The 20,143-nt window shown below is 41.9% G+C and overlaps 1 protein-coding gene across 9 annotated transcripts in view; it reads right to left on the reverse strand.

The window, feature by feature from the left end:
* Positions 1-19,874, reverse strand: part of NRXN1 (neurexin 1) — a 1,786,277-nt gene extending 1,766,403 nt beyond the window's left edge. For all 9 annotated transcript variants that reach the window (XM_077282466.1, XM_077282464.1, XM_077282462.1 and 6 more), the window contains exon 1: positions 19,848-19,874. In XM_077282466.1, coding sequence (XP_077138581.1) covers positions 19,848-19,863 — 16 coding nt within the window. In that variant the 5' untranslated portion in view covers positions 19,864-19,874. The remainder of the gene's footprint in view (positions 1-19,847) is intronic.
* Between the last annotated feature and the right edge of the window lie 269 nt (positions 19,875-20,143).

Genomic DNA, 20,143 nt, shown 5'->3' on the forward strand with positions numbered 1-20,143 from the left:
CAGGGAGGGGCAGAAGCCGTTAGTAGGCCCTAACCACCATTTTTTTTTTTAAAACCACATAATGAGAGCCGGAAGGTTGAAGCTCAGCTTTATTTAGTTGAGGACAACACCAGGGAGGGGCAGAAGCCGTTAGTAGGCCCTAACCACCATTTTTTTTTTAAAACCACTTAATGAGAGCCGGAAGGTTGAAGCTCAGCTTTATTTAGTTGAGGACAACACCAGGGAGGGGCAGAAGCCGTTAGTAGGCCCTAACCACCATTTTTTTTTTTAAAACCACATAATGAGAGCCGGAAGGTTGAAGCTCAGCTTTATTTAGTTGAGGACAACACCAGGGAGGGGCAGAAGCCGTTAGTAGGCCCTAACCACCATTTTTTTTTTTTTTAAAACCACTTAATGAGAGCCGGAAGGTTGAAGCTCAGCTTTATTTAGTTGAGGACAACACCAGGGAGGGGCAGAAGCCGTTAGTAGGCCCTAACCACCATTTTTTTTTTAAAACCACTTAATGAGAGCCGGAAGGTTGAAGCTCAGCTTTATTTAGTTGAGGACAACACCAGGGAGGGGCAGAAGCCGTTAGTAGGCCCTAACCACCATTTTTTTTTTAAAACCACTTAATGAGAGCCGGAAGGTTGAAGCTCAGCTTTATTTAGTTGAGGACAACACCAGGGAGGGGCAGAAGCCGTTAGTAGGCCCTAACCACCATTTTTTTTTTTTAAACCACATAATGAGAGCCGGAAGGTTGAAGCTCAGCTTTATTTAGTTGAGGACAACACCAGGGAGGGGCAGAAGCCGTTAGTAGGCCCTAACCACCAATTTTTTTTTTTTTAAAACCACTTAATGAGAGCCGGAAGGTTGAAGCTCAGCTTTATTTAGTTGAGGACAACACCAGGGAGGGGCAGAAGCCGTTAGTAGGCCCTAACCACCATTTTTTTTTAAAAACCACTTAATGAGAGCCGGAAGGTTGAAGCTCAGCTTTATTTAGTTGAGGACAACACCAGGGAGGGGCAGAAGCCGTTAGTAGGCCCTAACCACCATTTTTTTTTTTAAAACCACATAATGAGAGCCGGAAGGTTGAAGCTCAGCTTTATTTAGTTGAGGACAACACCAGGGAGGGGCAGAAGCCGTTAGTAGGCCCTAACCACCATTTTTTTTTTTTTTAAAACCACTTAATGAGAGCCGGAAGGTTGAAGCTCAGCTTTATTTAGTTGAGGACAACACCAGGGAGGGGCAGAAGCCGTTAGTAGGCCCTAACCACCATTTTTTTTTTAAAACCACTTAATGAGAGCCGGAAGGTTGAAGCTCAGCTTTATTTAGTTGAGGACAACACCAGGGAGGGGCAGAAGCCGTTAGTAGGCCCTAACCACCATTTTTTTTTTTTAAACCACATAATGAGAGCCGGAAGGTTGAAGCTCAGCTTTATTTAGTTGAGGACAACACCAGGGAGGGGCAGAAGCCGTTAGTAGGCCCTAACCACCATTTTTTTTTTTAAAACCACATAATGAGAGCCGGAAGGTTGAAGCTCAGCTTTATTTAGTTGAGGGCAACACCAGGGAGGGGCAGAAGCCGTTAGTAGGCCCTAACCAAAGTTGAAGGCCAAATGCAGTTTAATTTCTGATACTATAGGCCGAAAGCCAGAAGGTGGAAGTTCCGATTTAGACAGTGGAGGACAATTTGAATTAGGGACTGCAGACAGACTTAGTAGGCTGTCCCCTGTGGACCATGCATCCACCACATTAACCCATTGCGCCGTAATGGACACGTAATCTTCCGTGGCCATGCCTACAGGTCCATGCGTCTGTTGTCAGGTGCACCTTTGTACTCACAGATTGCCAGAGTGCATGGACAATGCGGTCTTCTACATGCTGGTGGAGGGTTGGGATGGCTTTTCTCGCAAAAGAAGTGTCGACTGGTTAGCTTGTAGCGTGGTACAGCGTAGTCCATCATGGCCTTATTAATAGTAAATAAAATATATAACTAGGCTCTATGAACTTTTAAATAGGTTCCAGGGGTACACGGGCAGCATTGGTGTGGTCAGTGGAGGAGTATTGCAAGTAGGGGCTGCAGACAGGCTATCAAAGGCCTAAAATAACAAACAGTAGGCAGTCATGGCAGTTTTACATCGGTTACATGGATACACAGGCAGGCACTCCAGGCAGCATTGTGCTCAGTGGAGGAGTATTGCAAGTAGGGGCCGCAGACAGGCTATCAAAGGCCTAAAATAACAAACAGTAGGCAGTCATGGCAGTTTTACATCGGTTACATGGATACACAGGCAGGCACTCCAGGCAGCATTGTGGTCAGTGGAGGAGTATTGCAAGTAGGGGCCGCAGACAGGCTATCAAAGGCCTAAAATAACAAACAGTAGGCAGTCATGGCAGTTTTACATCGGTTACATGGATACACAGGCAGCTAGGTGGTGAGTGGAGGAGTATTTAAAGTAAGGACCGCAGACAGGCTATCAAAGGCCTAACATAACAAACAATAGGCTCATGGCAGTTTTACAGCGGTTACATGGATACACGGGCAGGCAGCTTGGTGGTGAGTGGAGGAGTATTTAAAGTATGGACCGCAGACAGGCTTCGAAGGCCTAACACAATAAAATGGGCTGGCTGTAGGCACTTTAAAATTGGTTCCAGGGGTACACGGGCAGCAGTGGTCTGGTCAGTGGAGGCCTAGTGGAAGTATGGACCGCAGACAGGCTTCGAAGGCCTAACACAATAAAATGGGCTGGCTGTAGGCACTTTAAAATTGGTTCCAGGGGTACACGGGCAGCAGTGGTCTGGTCAGTGGAGGCCTAGTGGAAGTATGGACCGCAGACAGGCTTCGAAGGCCTAACACAATAAAATGGGCTGGCTGTAGGCACTTTAAAATTGGTTCCAGGGGTACACGGGCAGCAGTGGTCTGGTCAGTGGAGGACTAGTGGAAGTATGGACCGCAGACAGGCTTCGAAGGCCTAACACAATAAAATGGGCTGGCTGTAGGCACTTTAAAATTGGTTCCAGGGGTACACGGGCAGCAGTGGTCTGGTCAGTGGAGGCCTAGTGGAAGGAGGGACCGCAGACAGGCTTCGAAGGCCTAACACAATAAAATGGGCTGGCTGTAGGCACTTTAAAATTGGTTCCAGGGGTACACGGGCAGCAGTGGTCTGGTCAGTGGAGGACTAGTGGAAGGAGGGAGCGCAGAAAGGCTTCAAAGGCCTAAAATAACAAACAATAGGCTCATGGCAGTTTTACAGCGGTTACATGGATACACGGGCAGGCAGCTTGGTGGTCAGTGGAGGAGTAGGGACCGCAGACAGGCTATCAAAGGCCTAAAATAACAAACAATAGGCTCATGGCAGTTTTACAGCGGTTACATGGATACACGGGCAGGCAGCTTGGTGCTGAGTGGAGGAGTAGTGCAAGGAGTGTCTGTCCCAGTACTCCCAAAATATAAATAGATGTTAATGTCTCGCAAAACAACCAAAACAAAAAAAAAGATGGCATACTTAGGTACAGGGGTGGGCTCATCTGCTGTGTTTCTGACATAGTAATTTGGCAGTAACTATTTAATGGTGCCAATATAGGACACAGACACAGACTACTTTAAGTTGCATCATAGATGTCTACAAATTTGTATTGTCAGTGCCAGACATTGAATGATGTCAGCGAATAGACTAAAGATTGGTGGAGCTGTGCGACATAATTTTGCACGTAGTAGAGCCCAGTTTGAGCTGGGGTAGGGGGGAACTCTCTTGAGGCCGGCGGGACCGCCCCAGGGCCACTCATGTTACAACGGTGTGTCTGACGTTGGGTGCGCACCACCACCGCCAGAGACACTACATTGTACTATGAGGGACCCAGTAGCAATGCCGTCAACCAAAAGCGAGCACACCCACCTCTTCAGACAAACAGCAGTCTCACGGGTGCTTGCGCCAAGTCGCGATACCACGGCCCCGTGTGGGGAGTTTGGCCATTTAGGGAGGTGTAAACATGTCGTATGCTGTACAATCTGCAGCAGCAAATTAGACATTAGAAAAGTAATTCACAGGCAAGAGCTTTTCATAGGAAAGCTAGGTGTCGGCCGGGCAAGGTGGGGCAAAAGATTTTGAAATCCAGTTGTGGTTCATTTTAATGAATGTTAGATCGTCAACATTTTGGGTAGCCAGACGAGTCCTTTTTTCGGTTAATATTGACCCTGCAGCACTGAATACTCTTTCTGATAGGACACTTGCTGCCGGGCAAGCAAGCTCCTGCAATGCATATTCTGCCAATTCTGGCCAGGTGTCTAATTTGGAGGCCCAGTAATCAAATGGGAATGACGGTTGAGGGAGAACATCGATAAGGGATGAAAAATAGTTAGTAACCATACTGGACAAATGTTGTCTCCTGTCACTTTCAATTGATGCAGCAGTACCTGTCCTGTCTGCGGTCATAGCAAAATCACTCCACAACCTGGTCAGAAAACCCCTCTGTCCAACGCCACTTCTGATGTGTGCACCCCTAACACTCCTAGTCTGCTGCCCCCTGGAGCTCGTGTGAGAACGATCACGTGCGCTGTGTGCTGGGAATGCCTGAAGCAAACGGTCAACAAGAGTTGATTGTTTGGTTGCTAATATTAGTTCCAAGTTCTCATGTGGCATAATATTTTGCAATTTGCCTTTATAGCGTGGATCAAGGAGGCAGGCCAACCAGTAATCGTCATCGTTCATCATTTTCGTAATGCGTGTGTCCCTTTGTAGGATACGTAAGGCATAATCCGCCATGTGGGCCAAAGTTCCACTTGTCAAATCTCCGGTTGTGATTGGTTGAGGGGCAGTTGCAGGCAAATCTACGTCACTTGTGTCCCTCAAAAAACCAGAACCCGGCCGTGACACGCAACCAATTTCCTGTGCCCCCGTGAAAGTTTCCGCATTAAAAATATACTCATCCCCATCATCCTCCTCGTCCTCCACCTCCTCTTCGCCCGCTACCTCGTCCTGTACACTGCCCTGACCAGACAATGGCTGACTGTCATCAAGGCTTCCCTCTTCCTCTGGTGCAGACGCCTGCTCCTTTATGTGCGTCAAACTTTGCATCAGCAGACGCATTAGGGGGATGCTCATGCTTATTACGGCGTTGTCTGCACTAACCAGCCGTGTGCATTCCTCAAAACACTGAAGGACTTGACACATGTCTTGTATCTTCGACCACTGCACACCTGACAACTCCATGTCTGCCATCCTACTGCCTGCCCGTGTATCCTCCCACAAATAAATAACAGCACGCCTCTGTTCGCACAGTCTCTGAAGCATGTGCAGTGTTGAGTTCCACCTTGTTGCAACGTCTATGATTAGGCGATGCTGGGGAAGGTTCAAAGACCGCTGATAGGTCTGCATACGGCTGGCGTGTACAGGCGAACGTCGGATATGTGAGCAAAGTGCACGCACTTTGAGGAGCAGGTCGGAGAACCCAGGATAAGTTTTCAATAAGCACTGCACCACCAGGTTTAAGGTGTGAGCCAGGCAAGGAATGTGTTTCAGTTGGGAAAGGGAGATGGCAGCCATGAAATTCCTTCCGTTATCACTCACTACCTTGCCTGCCTCAAGATCTACTGTGCCCAGCCACGACTGCGTTTCTTGTTGCAAGAACTCGGACAGAACTTCCGCGGTGTGTCTGTTGTCGCCCAAACACTTCATAGCCAATACAGCCTGCTGACGCTTGGCAGTAGCTGGCCCATAATGGGACAACTGGTGTGCAACAGTGTCATCTGCCGATGGAGTGGTTGGCCGACTGCGTTCTGTGGAAGAGCTGTAGCTTCTGCAGGAGGACGAGGAGGAGGAGGAGGGGGTGCGAACGCCTACAGCCAACTGTTTCCTAGACCGTGGGCTAGGCACAACTGTCCCTAAATTGATGTCGCCTGTGGACCCTGCATCCACCACATTCACCCAGTGTGCCGTGATGGACACATAACGTCCCTGGCCATGCCTACTGGTCCATGCATCTGTAGTCAGGTGCACCTTTGTACTCACAGATTGCCTGAGTGCATGGACGATGCGCTGTTTAACATGCTGGTGCAGGGCTGGGATGGCTTTTCTGGAAAAAAAGTGTCGACTGGGTAGCTCGTATCGTGGTTCAGCGTACTCCATCAGGGCTTTGAAAGCTTCGCTTTCAACTAACCGGTAGGGCATCATCTCTAACGAGATTAGTCTAGCTATGTGGGCGTTAAAACCCTGTGTACGCGGATGCGAGGATAAGTACTTCCTTTTTCTAACCAGAGTCTCATGTAGGGTGAGCTGGACTGGAGAGCTGTAGATCGTGGAACTTTCGGGTGTGCCGGTGGACATGGCAGACTGAGAGACGGTTGGAGACGGTATTGTTTCCGCCGGTGCCCTACATGCAATATTTCCTCCTACAAAACTGGTGATTCCCTGACCCTGACTGCTTTTGGCTGGCAAAGAAACCTGCACAGATACTGCCGGTGGTGCGGAAAATGGTGGCCTTACAGTGACGGAAGGGATGTTGCGTTGCTGACTAGCTTCATTGGCCGAGGGTGCTACAACCTTGAGGGACGTTTGGTAGTTAGTCCAGGCTTGAGAATGCATGGTGGTTAAGTGTCTATGCATGCAACTAGTATTTAGACTTTTCAGATTCTGACCTCTGCTTAAGCTAGTTGAACATTTTTGACAGATGACTTTGCGCTGATCAGTTGGATGTTGTTTAAAAAAATGCCAGACTGCACTCTTCCTAGACTCTGATCCCTTTTCAGGGATTGCAGACTGAGCTTTAACCGGATGGCAACGCTGTGCTCCAACAGGTTTTGGCTTTGACACGCGTTTTGGGCCAGATACGGGCCCGGCAGATGGAACCTGTTGCGATGTTGATGCCTGCTGCGGCCCCTCCTCCACCTCCGCTTCTGAACTACTGCCGCCTGCACCCTGTTCCCCCAATGGCTGCCAATCGGGGTCAATAACTGGGTCATCTATTACCTCCTCTTCGAGCTCGTGTGCAACTTCGTCTGTGTCACTGTGTCGGTCGGTGGTATAGCGTTCGTGGCGGGGCAACATAGTCTCATCAGGGTCTGATTGTGGATCTGTACCCTGAGAGGGCAATGTGGTGGTCTGAGTCAAAGGAGCAGCATAGTACTCTGGCTGTGGCTGTGCATCAGTGCACTCCATGTCAGAATATACTTGTAATGGGCATGGCCTGTTAAATGTTTCACTTTCTAAGCCAGGGACGGTATGTGTAAAGAGCTCCATGGAGTGACCCGTTGTGTCGCCTGCTGCATCCTTCTCTCTTGTTGTAGTTTTTGCTGAGGAGGACAAGGAAGCGACTTGTCCCTGACCGTGAACATCCACAAGCGACGCGCTGCTTTTACATTTACCAGTTTCGGAAGAGGAGGCAAAAGAGCTAGAGGCTGAGTCTGCAATGTAAGCCAAAACTTGCTGTTGCTGCTCCGCCTTTAAAAGCGGTTTTCCTACTCCCAGAAAAGAGAGCGTTCGAGGCCTTGTGTAGCCTGACGACGAAACTGGCTCCACAGCTCCAGACTTAGGTGGAATATTTTTATCCCCACGACCACCTGATGCTCCACTACCACTACCATCATTACCAGCTGACAATGAACGCCCACGACGACCTCTTGCACCAGACTTCCTCATTGTTTTAAAATCTTAACCAAAGTAACTTTATTTGTTGCTATCAAACAACTTACACGGTGAGCTATAACTTCAGTATGATTTCAATATCCCTTAACAGGTTGGTGAGACCACAAGGAAAATCAGGCACAATGTTACACACTCTGTTTTCTGTGGCACAAAATCACAGAGATGACACACACGCAGGACTGTCACTCAAGCACTAATGTCAATATTAATCTCCCACCTAATTTATTTTTTTTTTTTTCTCAGGGAGACTTTAGAAACCAAATAATATTAAAAAAAAAAAAAAAAAAGGCTTTCTATGGCCCACAATTAGAGAGAGAGAGGTGGCACAACCAGGAGTCAAGACTGGCGCACAAGCTGAAAGGGCAATATTACTCTCCCACTGTTTTTTATGTTTTTTTTGTTTTTTTCAGGGAGACTTTAGAAACCAAATAATATTAAAAAAACCAAAAAAAAAAAAGGCTTTCTATGGCCCACTGAATGAGAGGGAGAGAGGTGGCACACCCAGGAGTCAAGACTGGCACACAAGCTGAAAGGGCAATATTACTCTCCCACTGTTTTTTTATGTATTTTTTGTTTTTTCAGGGAGACTTTAGAAACCCAATAATATTTAAAAAAAAAAATAAATAGGCTTTCTATGGCCCACTGAATGAGAGGGAGAGAGGTGGCACACCCAGGAGTCAAGACTGGCACACAAGCTGAAAGGGCAATATTACTCTCCCACTGTTTTTTTATGTATTTTTTGTTTTTTCAGGGAGACTTTAGAAACCCAATAATATTTAAAAAAAAAAAAAAGGCTTTCTATGGCCCACAATTAGAGAGAGAGAGGTGGCACAACCAGGAGTCAAGACTGGCGCACAAGCTGAAAGGGCAATATTACTCTCCCACTGTTTTTTATGTTTTTTTTGTTTTTTTCAGGGAGACTTTAGAAACCAAATAATATTAAAAAATCCAAAAAAAAAAAAGGCTTTCTATGGCCCACTGAATGAGAGGGAGAGAGGTGGCACACCCAGGAGTCAAGACTGGCACACAAGCTGAAAGGGCAATATTACTCTCCCACTGTTTTTTTATGTATTTTTTGTTTTTTTCAGGGAGACTTTAGAAACCCAATAATATTTAAAAAAAAAAATAAATAGGCTTTCTATGGCCCACTGAATGAGAGGGAGAGAGGTGGCACACCCAGGAGTCAAGACTGGCACACAAGCTGAAAGGGCAATATTACTCTCCCACTGTTTTTTTAGGTTTTTTTTTTTTTTCAGGGAGACTTTTGAAACCAAATAATATTAAAAAAAAAAAAAAAAAAAAAATATAGGCTTGCTATAGCCCACTGAATGAGAGATAGCGCACACACAGCAGTGGCACACAAGCCCTGACTGAGGCCAATATTTTTCTCCCACTGATTGATGTAGTGTTTCTGTGTTGAGGTAGATTTTAGAACACAAATCACGGAAAAAATAAATAGGCTTTCTATGGCCCACTCAGTGAGAGATGGCACACACAGGGATGGCACTGTAGCAGAAATGCCAATCTTAATCTCCCACAAAAAAAAAACAAAAAAAAAAAAAAAACTGTCCTACAATTACTATCTCCCTGCAGTAATGTAAGCCAGGTATGGCAGGCAGCAATAGGAGTGGACTGATGCACAAATTAAATAAAAAGTGTGGACAAACAAAAAAGATAGCTGTGCAGAAAGGAAGGAACAAGAGGATATGTGCTTTGAAAAAAGCAGTTGGTTTCCACAGTGGCGTACACACAGCAATACAGCTATCACGGAGCCTTCTAGGGCAGCCCAATGAGCTACAGCGCTGAGGGGAAAAAAAAAAAAAAATAGCTTCCACTGTTCCTGCACACCGAAGGTGGTGTTGGACAGTGGAAATCGCTGCAGCACAAGCGGTTTGGTGGTTAGTGGACCCTGCCTAACGCTCTCCCTGCTTCTGATGAAGCGGCAGCAACCTGTCCCTAAGCTCAGATCAGCAGCAGTAAGATGGCGGTCGGCGGGAACGCCCCTTTATAGCCCCTGTGACGCCGCAGACAGCAAGCCAATCACTGCAATGCCCTTCTCTAAGATGGTGGGGACCAGGATCTATGTCATCACGCTGCCCACACTCTGCGTTCACCTTCATTGGCTGAGAAATGGCGCTTTTCGCGTCATTGAAACGCGACTTTGGCGCGAAAGTCGCGTACCGCATGGCCGACAAGCACAGGGGTCGGATCGGGTTTCATGAGACGCCGACTTAGCCAAAAGTCGGCGACTTTTGAAAATGATCGACCCGTTTCGCTCAACCCTACTTTTCATAATTAGACCTTCATCAGAAATGGATTGCTAGTGAGGAAGAGTAGAGAGGAAAAAAAGATGGCTCAGGATAGTAGTGCTCAAGATATTGCGAGTCCGCTTGCGAGGACTCACAATATCCTGAACGCTGCTTTGCCACTTTTTTTTTATCTCTACTATCCTTCACTAGCAATCCGTTTCTGATGAAGGCCTGATAATAAAAAGATTGAAGCATCACATGATTATTAGTGGATTGCCGTCACAATGAACCAAAAAAATTGTATATTTCAAAGGAGTGCCAACTTAATTCTCTGTAATAAAAAATAGGAGTGGACAAAAAGTGGACTTAAGGCGTTAAGTGGACACAAGCGTTAGCTAGATGCGGCAACTACTCAACTAATTGAATTGTAAAAAGCACAACTCTTACAAAAGTTCAATAATGTATCCAGCAGCTTCTACACCACCAGTTGGAGACTCCAATTTAGGTATCAAAGAATTGTCTGGAAGGCACACTGCGCTGCGTGTAGAAAAAAAAATCCAGAATTCTTAATATTCAAAAGATATGCAGCCTTCTCTCAACATGTTTCAATGTCAGGTCTGACTTTCACTTCAAGAGAACCGCTGAAAAGTAGGTACTGTGATAAGAGTCATGGTTTAAATAAGACAAAAACTGGTGCCAAGAACACAAATTAATTGGGAGTGTAAATAGAGTATTTTTGTCCATTTAAATAAAGCTGAAAGGAAAAAAAAGACTTCTGAGAAAAAAAAACATATTAACCCCTTCATGACCGGAGTTTTTTTTAAGTTTAGCGTTTTTGTTTTTTGCTCTTTCTTCCCAGAGCCATAACTTTGTTACTTTTCCATCAATATGGCCATGTGAGGGCTTAATTTGTGTGGGACAAGTTGTACTTTTGAACGACACCATTGGTGTCACCATTAGTATGTCGTGTACTCGAAAACAAGAAAAAAATTCCAAGTGCGGTGAAATTGCAAAAAAAAAGTGCAATCCCACACTTGTTTTTAGTTTGGCTTTTTTGCTGGGTTCACTAAATGCTAAAACTGACCTGGCATTGTGATTCTCCAGGTCATTATGAGTTCATAGACACCAAACATGTCTAGGTTATTTTTTATCTAAGTGGTGAAAAAAAATTCCAAAATTTGCTAAAAAAACCAATTGTGTCTCCATTTTTGTGATCTGGGGTTGGGTGAGGGCTTATTTTTTCTGGTCTGACGTTTTTAATTATACTACTTTTTTGCAGATATGTTTTTATGATCGCCGTTATTGCATTTTAATGCAATGTCATGTCACGGCGACCAAAAAAGGAATTCTGACATTTCAATTTTTTTCTCGCTATGCCATTTAACGATCAGGTTAATCCTTTTTTTATTGATAGATTCTGAACGCGGCAATACCAAATATGTGTATGTTTGATTTTATTTTTATTGTTTTATTTTGAATGGGGCCAAAGGAAGGTGATTTGAACTTTTATGGGTTTAATTTTTTCACATTTTTAAACACATTTTTTTAAACTTTTGGCATTCTTCAATAGCCTTGATGGGAGGCTAGAAGTTGCCACTACTCGATGCCTCTGCTACATAGAGGCAATGCTCAGATCGCCCCTATGTAGTAGAATTACAGCATTGCCATGAGCGCCGACCACAGGGTGGCGCTCATAGCAATCTGACATCAACAACCATAGAGATCTTAAGGAGACCTCTGGTTGTCATGCGGATGCACTGCTGACCCCCGATCATGTGACGGAGGTCAGCAGTGCATGTATTTCCAGCCAGATGGCCAGAAGCGCTTGTTAAATGCCGCTGTCAGAGTTTGACAGTGGCATTTAACCAGTTAATAGGCACGGGTGGATCACGATTCCGCCCACGCCTATTGCGGGCACATGTCAGCTGTTGAGAACAGCTGACATGATGTGGCTTTGAGATGGGCTCACTGCCGGAGCCCACATCAAAGCAGGGGATCTGCCATTGGATATACTATTCCATCCAACGTCAGAAAGGGGTTAAGCTTGAGTGTACATCTTAATTATAAATATATAACTTATCTTTTTTAACTGTTTTTCTTGAAGCTTAACATGTGCATACTTTTTACAGAAATACTTTTTCCCCTTCAGCATTATTTAAATGGACAAAAAAACTCTATTCACACAATTTATGTGCCTGGTGCCAGTTTTTGAATATATCTTATTTAAACTATGACTCTGTCGTGGTGTATACTTTCTATGGGTCTCCTGAAGAAGTCAGACATGACTTCAAAACGTGTTGTGAACAGACCACATATCTTTTGAATATCAAGATTCCTGTTGTTATCCACCTTCCAGACAATATTTTTACGTTATCTATAGTAATATATATTGTAGTTATGAGACTACTGAAACCAGGTAAAAGGGTCAAAATTAGGATATACAAATTAATTAAAAAATAATCTATTTTTTTACGGATTTCTCTAAAATTTTAGATTTTAACCCCTTAACCCCGGGAGTTTTTTTCTCGTACTTTCGTTTTTGTTTTTCACTACCCTTCTTTCCAGAGCCATAACTTTTTTATTTTTCTGTCAATATGGCTATGTGAGGGCTTGTTTTTTGCAGGATAAGTTGCACTTTTGAATGACACCATTGGTTTTACCATGTCGTGTAACAGAAAATGGGAAAAAAATTCCAGGTGCAATGAAATTGCAAAAAAAGTGCAATCCCACACTTGTTTTTGTTTGGCTTTTATGCTAAGTTCACTAAATGCTAAAACTGACCAGACATTATGATTCTCCAGGTCATTATTAGTTCATAGACACCAAACATGTCTAGGTTCTCTTTTATCTAAGGGGTAAAAAAATGTACAAATTTTGATTTAAAAAAATTGCGCAATTTTCCGATACCTGTAGCGTCTCCATTTTTCATCATCTCAGGTTGGCTGAGGGCTTATTTTTTGCGAACCGAGCTGACGTTTTTAATCATACCTCTTTTGTGCAGATATGTTCTTTTGCTTGCCAATTATTGCATTTTAATTAAATGTTGCGGCGACCCAAAAAAAATTTTGGAGTTTTGATTTTTTTTTCTTGCGATCAGGTTGATCCTTTTTTTTTATAGACCGGGCTATTCTGAACACGGCAATACCAAATATGTGTAGGGTTGATTTTATTTTAAAATGTTTTATGTTGATTGATTTTTTTAATCTTTTTATATTTTGAAACACATTTTTTTAATTTTGGCATGCTTCAATAGCCTCCATGGGAGGCTAGAAGCTGCCATAACTCGATCGCCTCTGCTACATACAGGTGATGCACAGATCACCTCTATGCAGAATTACAGGCTTGCTATGAGCGCCGAACACAGGCTGGCACTCATAGCAATCTGCCATCAACAACCATAGAGGTCTCGGGGAGACCTCTGGTTGTGATGGTATCACATCGATGACCCCCGATCATGTGACAGGGGTCAGCGGTGCATGTACTTCCAGCCGCGCGGCCGGCAGTGCTTGTTAAATGCCGCTGTCAGAGTTTGACAGTGGCATTTAACTAGTTAATGGGTGCGGATGGATTGCGATCCTGCTCGCGCCCATTGCGGGCACATATCAGCTGTTGAAAACAGCTGACATGTCACGGCTTTGAAGTGGGCTCATCGCCGGAGCCCACCTCAAAGCGGGGGATACTGCCAGCTGACGTACTATTACATCAGCTGGCAGAAAGGAGTTAACAAATCCAATTTTTTAGGCATTTAGTTTGGGTGAATTCTAAAACATAGCAGCTAGATGAACTCTGAAGGTCAAAAAGGGGTTAGAAGACATGATAAAACATTATACTCATACCTCCTTGACTTCCAATCACATGTCCCACCACCACAGCTCCCCATGTGGTCTTCAACTTACTCTGCTTTGGTCTTCTCTTTGCTCCAGAATCTTACAGTACTAACAGGCAGCATGTCGTAATGCAAAGCAACACCAATGACGTGCATTACACCCCATTGACCGTGAGGAACCTAGGCAGCACCACGTTTCACGCCCTATGTGACCAAGTAGGGTCTAGTCAGAGCTGGTAGATTCTGGACCAATGAGCAGAGATCCAGCACAGAGCTGTAGTGGTGGAAAAGGTAAAGGCTGAGCTGTGAAGAGGAGAGTATAACATTGCATTGTTTGTTTCTAACCTCTTCTTAACCTTCAGAATCCAGAAAAATGGTAGCTATCTGGCTGTTATATCGCTGAATTCATGTGAGTTGAATTACAAAAAAATTCTAATTAATTAGAATCAGATTTTTTTTTTTTTTTTTGGGGGGGGGGAATTTGTAACAAAATTTATCCTTTTATAATTAATTAATTAATTAATTAATCAATTATTTTGACCATATGACCTGGGTTCAGTAGTCTCATATTTATAATTTATGGATAATAAGGAAATAGTCATCAGAACTGCAGACAGTTCTTTGGGGAACACTGATAAAAATGTATATCTGAAAACCTAAAAATCTTAATATACAAAGATGAGTTAGAAGGTAATATCTCACTCTGAAAAAATCCACACAGCTATGTAGTACACAGACAGACCATTGCTTTCTATATTAATTGGGCCATATTTGTTTTCCAAAATGCTTTGCATAATATTTAATAAGCGCTTTAGATGCTTTTTAAACCTCACACAATAAATTGGTGTAATTTTGTGAAGAGGGTGAGGTTTGTTCACAAATGAGGCAATACTTAAGGTAGTTATAAAATTTGGGCACAAAAACTAGTCTAAATGTTAAATAAAGTAAGGGAAAAGGGCTACAATGTGAAAAAAGCCATTTAAGTTCAGATTTCACATTAATACAATTTTAGGAACACTCACAATTTCTATCTATGTTTAAAGTGTTCTCATTCTAGTAATTAAATGATAATCGCTCAATAAAAGAATCAGAGCATAGATAACAGTATCATAAAATACAATGTTCAAAAAGTAAAACCCTGCATAAATGAAAAAAAGGAGGAAAATAGTTTTGGATCACTAATTTACATTGAAGTAGGGTTTATGTTCAGGAAACAAATGATGACAGCAGGCTTGGGGTGCACATATGGTTTAAGCCAGTGCCATAGCGAGAATGCTTCAATGTTATTTACTGCAATGGCTGCTGATTGGGACATCAGAAATACTATCACTATGCTGTTCTGTCTTATTTGGCAAACACAAAAAGCATTATTCACCTGTGCAGAATAGTTCTATATCCAGTTAAGTAGTACAGTACATGCTAGCTGACCTCTTAATAACTCACTTCTAAGAATCAAATATCTTTATATAGCTATTCATTTATCCATGTGATTGGCATAAGAAAACACTCAAAGAGGTTGTCCGGTCTAAAATGTTACTAGGTCTGACTGCAGACTTTGTGAATCCTCCTAGCACTGTGGGTTGTGATGATTCACCATTGTTGGCCTCGGTGGTCAAGTATGCAATATGCATACTCCCGGGCAGAACCCGTCTGTATTCCAAAGTGATGCCATTGAAAACACAAATTGTGCTCACAGTAGACAAGCCTCGCTACATTGAAAGAAAATAAATTAAGTTGTAGCCTTTAAAAGACATGGATTAAACAAAGTCTACACAGGCCCTGGAAGGCTAAAAGTGTGCCACGCGGTTAGAAGAAGGTTATGAGTGATGAGCAAATTTGCCAAAATTCGAATTCAGCAGTTCGTTCGAATTTGGCCAGGAAATTTAAATTTGCAAATCAAATGTTCCACATTATGCTCTGAGGTTTCTCCAGACCACAAAGCAAAATAAATTTGAATTAAAAAAAAACCTCTCCTTGCCGCTCATGTTTTCCACCACTGTAGGCTCACATTCAGTATTCCCCGCATTCTCTTTGGCTTTTCAATCACCTTTACTCAGCATCGGAGATGTCTCAGATGTCTTGACATCCATCATGATGTTTCAATGCACCTCATGACATAATGATCAGGGTTGCCCAATCCCTTGGGCAACTTGCGTTGTGAAGTCATGTTGGTTGGCACACATTTCTCAGTGCCGAAAGGTCATGCACTGAGTGAAGATGTCATGTCTGACCAGGGTTGTTCAGTGCATCATATATTATGTGTTATAAAAAAACCAACAAATTTTCTTTATTAAATTAGAGAGGAAAAACATTTTCAAAAGTAACATCTTCACATATACGAGCCCATTTATTATTCTTATTTTTTGCTGATGCTAATGTACAACACTTTGTTCTGGAATCGATCTGACTGAGCTCTAAAACGTCTTCCATCCTTTTCGGCCTCAGATGACCTTAAGAGACACTTCTTCGGTGATGACGAGCTCCAGTGAGATGAGTAGATAGCCATCAGCAATGTGACCCAAGAGCATTTACTGCTCTTATTAAGGTCAAAAGAAACTGAGGATGTCAGCAATCCTAAAGCATCTAAGACATCCCCAAATTACTGTAATTCACTTTTATTTTTTTTTCATATTGTTACTGTTGTCAAACATCAGACCCACATATATTGGTAACAGAGAAAAAGAAAAATGACAACAAGGGACTATTTGAAATCTAAATGACAAAATTCTCTTGTTCATTATAGCTCAAACAATATGCAATTTAACGCTTTCTATTCTGTAAAATATACTTTACACTGAATCATACTGTAGAGGTTTCCACTAAACTTAATGGAGAGATTTACTTTGTACCATTATTTTTTTATGTGAAAGTTCTACTAACGATAAGCTGATCACAAAGAGACTTCAGCGACCCAAAGAGATCAGCTGTAAAATGTAGTAGAATCAGAAAACAAGTGTTCTATTTTCCTATAGTGGCCCCATAGGTCAAATAAAGTAATACATTGCTCTCACTTTAAAATGTAAAGCTCAATTCAGACATTGGTGAAACATGGTCTATGTATGGATGGTGATTTATGGACTGGGAGCGGGTCTCCCGACCCGAATTAAAGGGGCTCATACATCCCTTGTTGACTTTGGGTGGGAAGACACATGGCAATGGTTTTATGGATGTCTGAATTCAGCTCATACTTTAAAGTGAGTCGTGAATATTGGACTTTCACCAATTAAAATAATTTGAATTTTTGGACTGTAGAGAAGTCCCAAAATTAGAGTAGAATGTAGATTCTTCAGTAATGCAATGCTTTTGATTTCTCCATATTATGGATAATAGGGGCTGAAACAATGGAATCCTAAATTTCAGCAAAATGACCTTGAGGCCATAATTTGAAACGATGCAATAGAAGTATTGAAGGAAAGTCATGGCCCAGTTGATATAAGACACAGAAAAACAAATCATCCCAAAAGTTTGCATATTTTTCTAAAACCAATTTAACAACAATGACTTTCTGTAGTTATTGTCACATTTTTCTTGTAAAACACACTTAACTCTAAACAGGCAAACAGAAATTTGACATAACATCCTTCTATTACTGGACAACGTTAAAACATTTTATCATTTTTGACATATGTCATGAACATGCACAACATTCTACAAATCATATTTATTAAAATATTTTATGCAAATTTTTAACTGACCAATTTTATATACCAAATAAAAAAATTCTGTAGCTATTTTTGTACCATTGATGGTTTAGCACATAACATTTTTAAAGAAAATAATGCATTATTGACATTTTTTTTCTATAGTTATCAAGCAAACATTAGCTATAATCTTTTCCAAATTACTTTAAAAAGCCTGAAATTTTTAAAAATAAAGCTTGCAAAAACATGTTTTTTTACAAGGCAGATTTATTTATAAGGAATAGTATTTTTAATCATATTTATTAGTAAGGTGAGTCTTGGGGATTGTGACTCCTCCAAACACCTAACACAGCTAATAGGTGACAAGGAAACAATTTAAATCATACTCATATTGCCAAATATATGGCTAGTATAGGCGAGAAATTTTTTTTTAATCACAATGTATCCATCAGAAAGTAATTAGATGACAAGTGTTCACTGAGTGTTCCATAATCATGATGTACCCTGAGATATTGGAGGTAAACATTCCTAAATGCCTCCTTTTCATTCTTGACTAACGTCTCTAATTATCTCCAAAGTCAGGGATAATAATTGCATAACGCTTAATGCCGCGGATACCTAGAGTTGTCATTCTGGAAAAAATCGGGAGAGGATTTGAAGCTAAAAGCCCAGGACACTTGCCATCTAAATAGCATATGGTGCACGAGCTACTAAAAGTTTGTTTCCTCATCTCCTATCTAGTGGTATAAGTGATTTGGAAAGTCTTAAACTGGTGACAAAGATGTTCTATACAGGTAAACTTTCCATAAAGTTGTGTAGACTATGATAAGTCTTCCAAGGTGCTTCATTATTTATATATCCAAATTATTTTATTGGAAAGCGACAACAATTTTGGTGATTTTCCACTAGTGATACCTTCAGGTGCTAAGTTAAAGAAAACATTAGGGTATTGTTAGTTTTTCTTATTTTCTTCCCTGACGAAGGAGCAACACTTTCATACCTCCTATGACAAACCCGTCTAGAATTGAGCCAATGAAGATCTTTAAGTTACATTTCCCTGGGGGATAGAACTCCCCAAAATAATCGGACACTTGTAAAATAATTTTTACATAATTTCTAAGGGCGAGAGGCATATTATTTTAAATACTGTGGGCCCAACTCAATAAGGTGTTTACGCAAGAATTTTAGTCTAAAACATCTGAAAAACTTCCAAAATTTTTACACAGCTCGGAATTTGAGCAAAAATGTGAAAAAATGTTTGCATTTTCATGTAATACCCAGCCATGTTTGGCAAAATGGGTAAAGCCTGGGTGGGATGAGCAGGGCAATACCTGCCTACGACATTCGTGAAAAGTTAAGCCAATCTGGTGCCATAACTTGTGCCAGAAATGTCCTCCGGGTCCTGACTGGAGTACTTCTCTGGTGGAGGCACAAGGCACTTGTAAGATGTGCCTAATTCATTAAGTAGCATTCTCTCCGTAATGAATTAGACACATTTTACTCTACTTTGCTCCTTCCTTAACATTCACAGGTAGGTACAACACCTGTCTTAACGAATCGGGGCTTATATCTTTTTAACATCTGGAAATAATTCATTTTTATTTTTTTTGTCTCGTCTTTTCACATCGGCAAACATAAAGTACGAACCAACTATGTAAAATATACACATGCTTTACATCGAGACACATTTTGACAAACACGTTACACATCTATAATGAGAAAATTAAAAAGTTGTACCTTTACTTTTACCTAGAGATTTTGATGGAATGGTTCCATGAAGAAAGCATTTCCAGACAACGAAGACAGAGGAAAAAGAAAATAAAACAAAAAAAAACATTCATGAATATATGTAAATGCAATAATTTGCTAAGAAAAGCTGATACTTGATGACGATGTCGAAAATGATGATGACAAGAATGGCATTGCATAGCCCAAAGACTGGTGAACATTCAGCCAACCTTGGACATGCTTAAGACGTTCATGCTCATTTTAAAATAAAAGAAAAATTTAAATGACGCAAGCAGATGGCACACTGGTTATTACACGATTACCCGGCAAGACGTTTGCATTCCAGAGACGCCTACGATGTGCTTTCAGAGTGAACCAATCAGCCATGCATCAATGAAAATTAATGGAGCCTTCGCTGGGTACAATATGATAAACTGAGAGTTTTCTAAATTAGTGAACACTATTTTTTTTTTATTTTTGACTTGGTGTAAATTTTTCATCCTGTCCCTTCAGCAGTTTATCCCAATCGGAGCAAGACACAAATTTTTTTCAATCAGCTGCTTTGATCCGTTCCAATTTGTTTCAGTTATTATATTGCAGAAAAGGAAAAGGATATCAGGAGTGAACATAAAATAAATAAGGATGTGGCTAAAAGAAGGTGTCAAGATTTGCAGTCATACACAGCTCGAAAGCAATTTTGCCCATCATTGCAGTGAAGGACTGAAGCAGCTACAGAACAGTAGGAAACAATGAAAAGCAGAGTGGAAAAGGAACAGAGCCCATACCTTGGTCGCCCATCATCAGGTGTGCCAGACCTTAAAGGGAAACAAGAGCATAGTCAGCAAAGCACAAGGGAGAATGGGAAGATTTTGCCACAATAACAAAAAAATGGTTTGTGACAAACAAGTGGTCTTCCTGCACAGTATCTGCATTTTAAAAGGGGGGGAAAATGCATACTGATTTCAACCCCGATGGACGGATTCAGGGATAAAGAATAAATCAATTGCAATCTACAAACGCTACTTGACCCTGTGTTTCACTTATATATATTTATAAAAAAAAGAAAATTGTAAAAAGAAAA

This window comes from Ranitomeya variabilis, chromosome 2 (genome assembly GCF_051348905.1).
Source record: "Ranitomeya variabilis isolate aRanVar5 chromosome 2, aRanVar5.hap1, whole genome shotgun sequence".
In the NCBI taxonomy this organism is placed as follows: Eukaryota; Metazoa; Chordata; class Amphibia; order Anura; family Dendrobatidae; genus Ranitomeya; species Ranitomeya variabilis.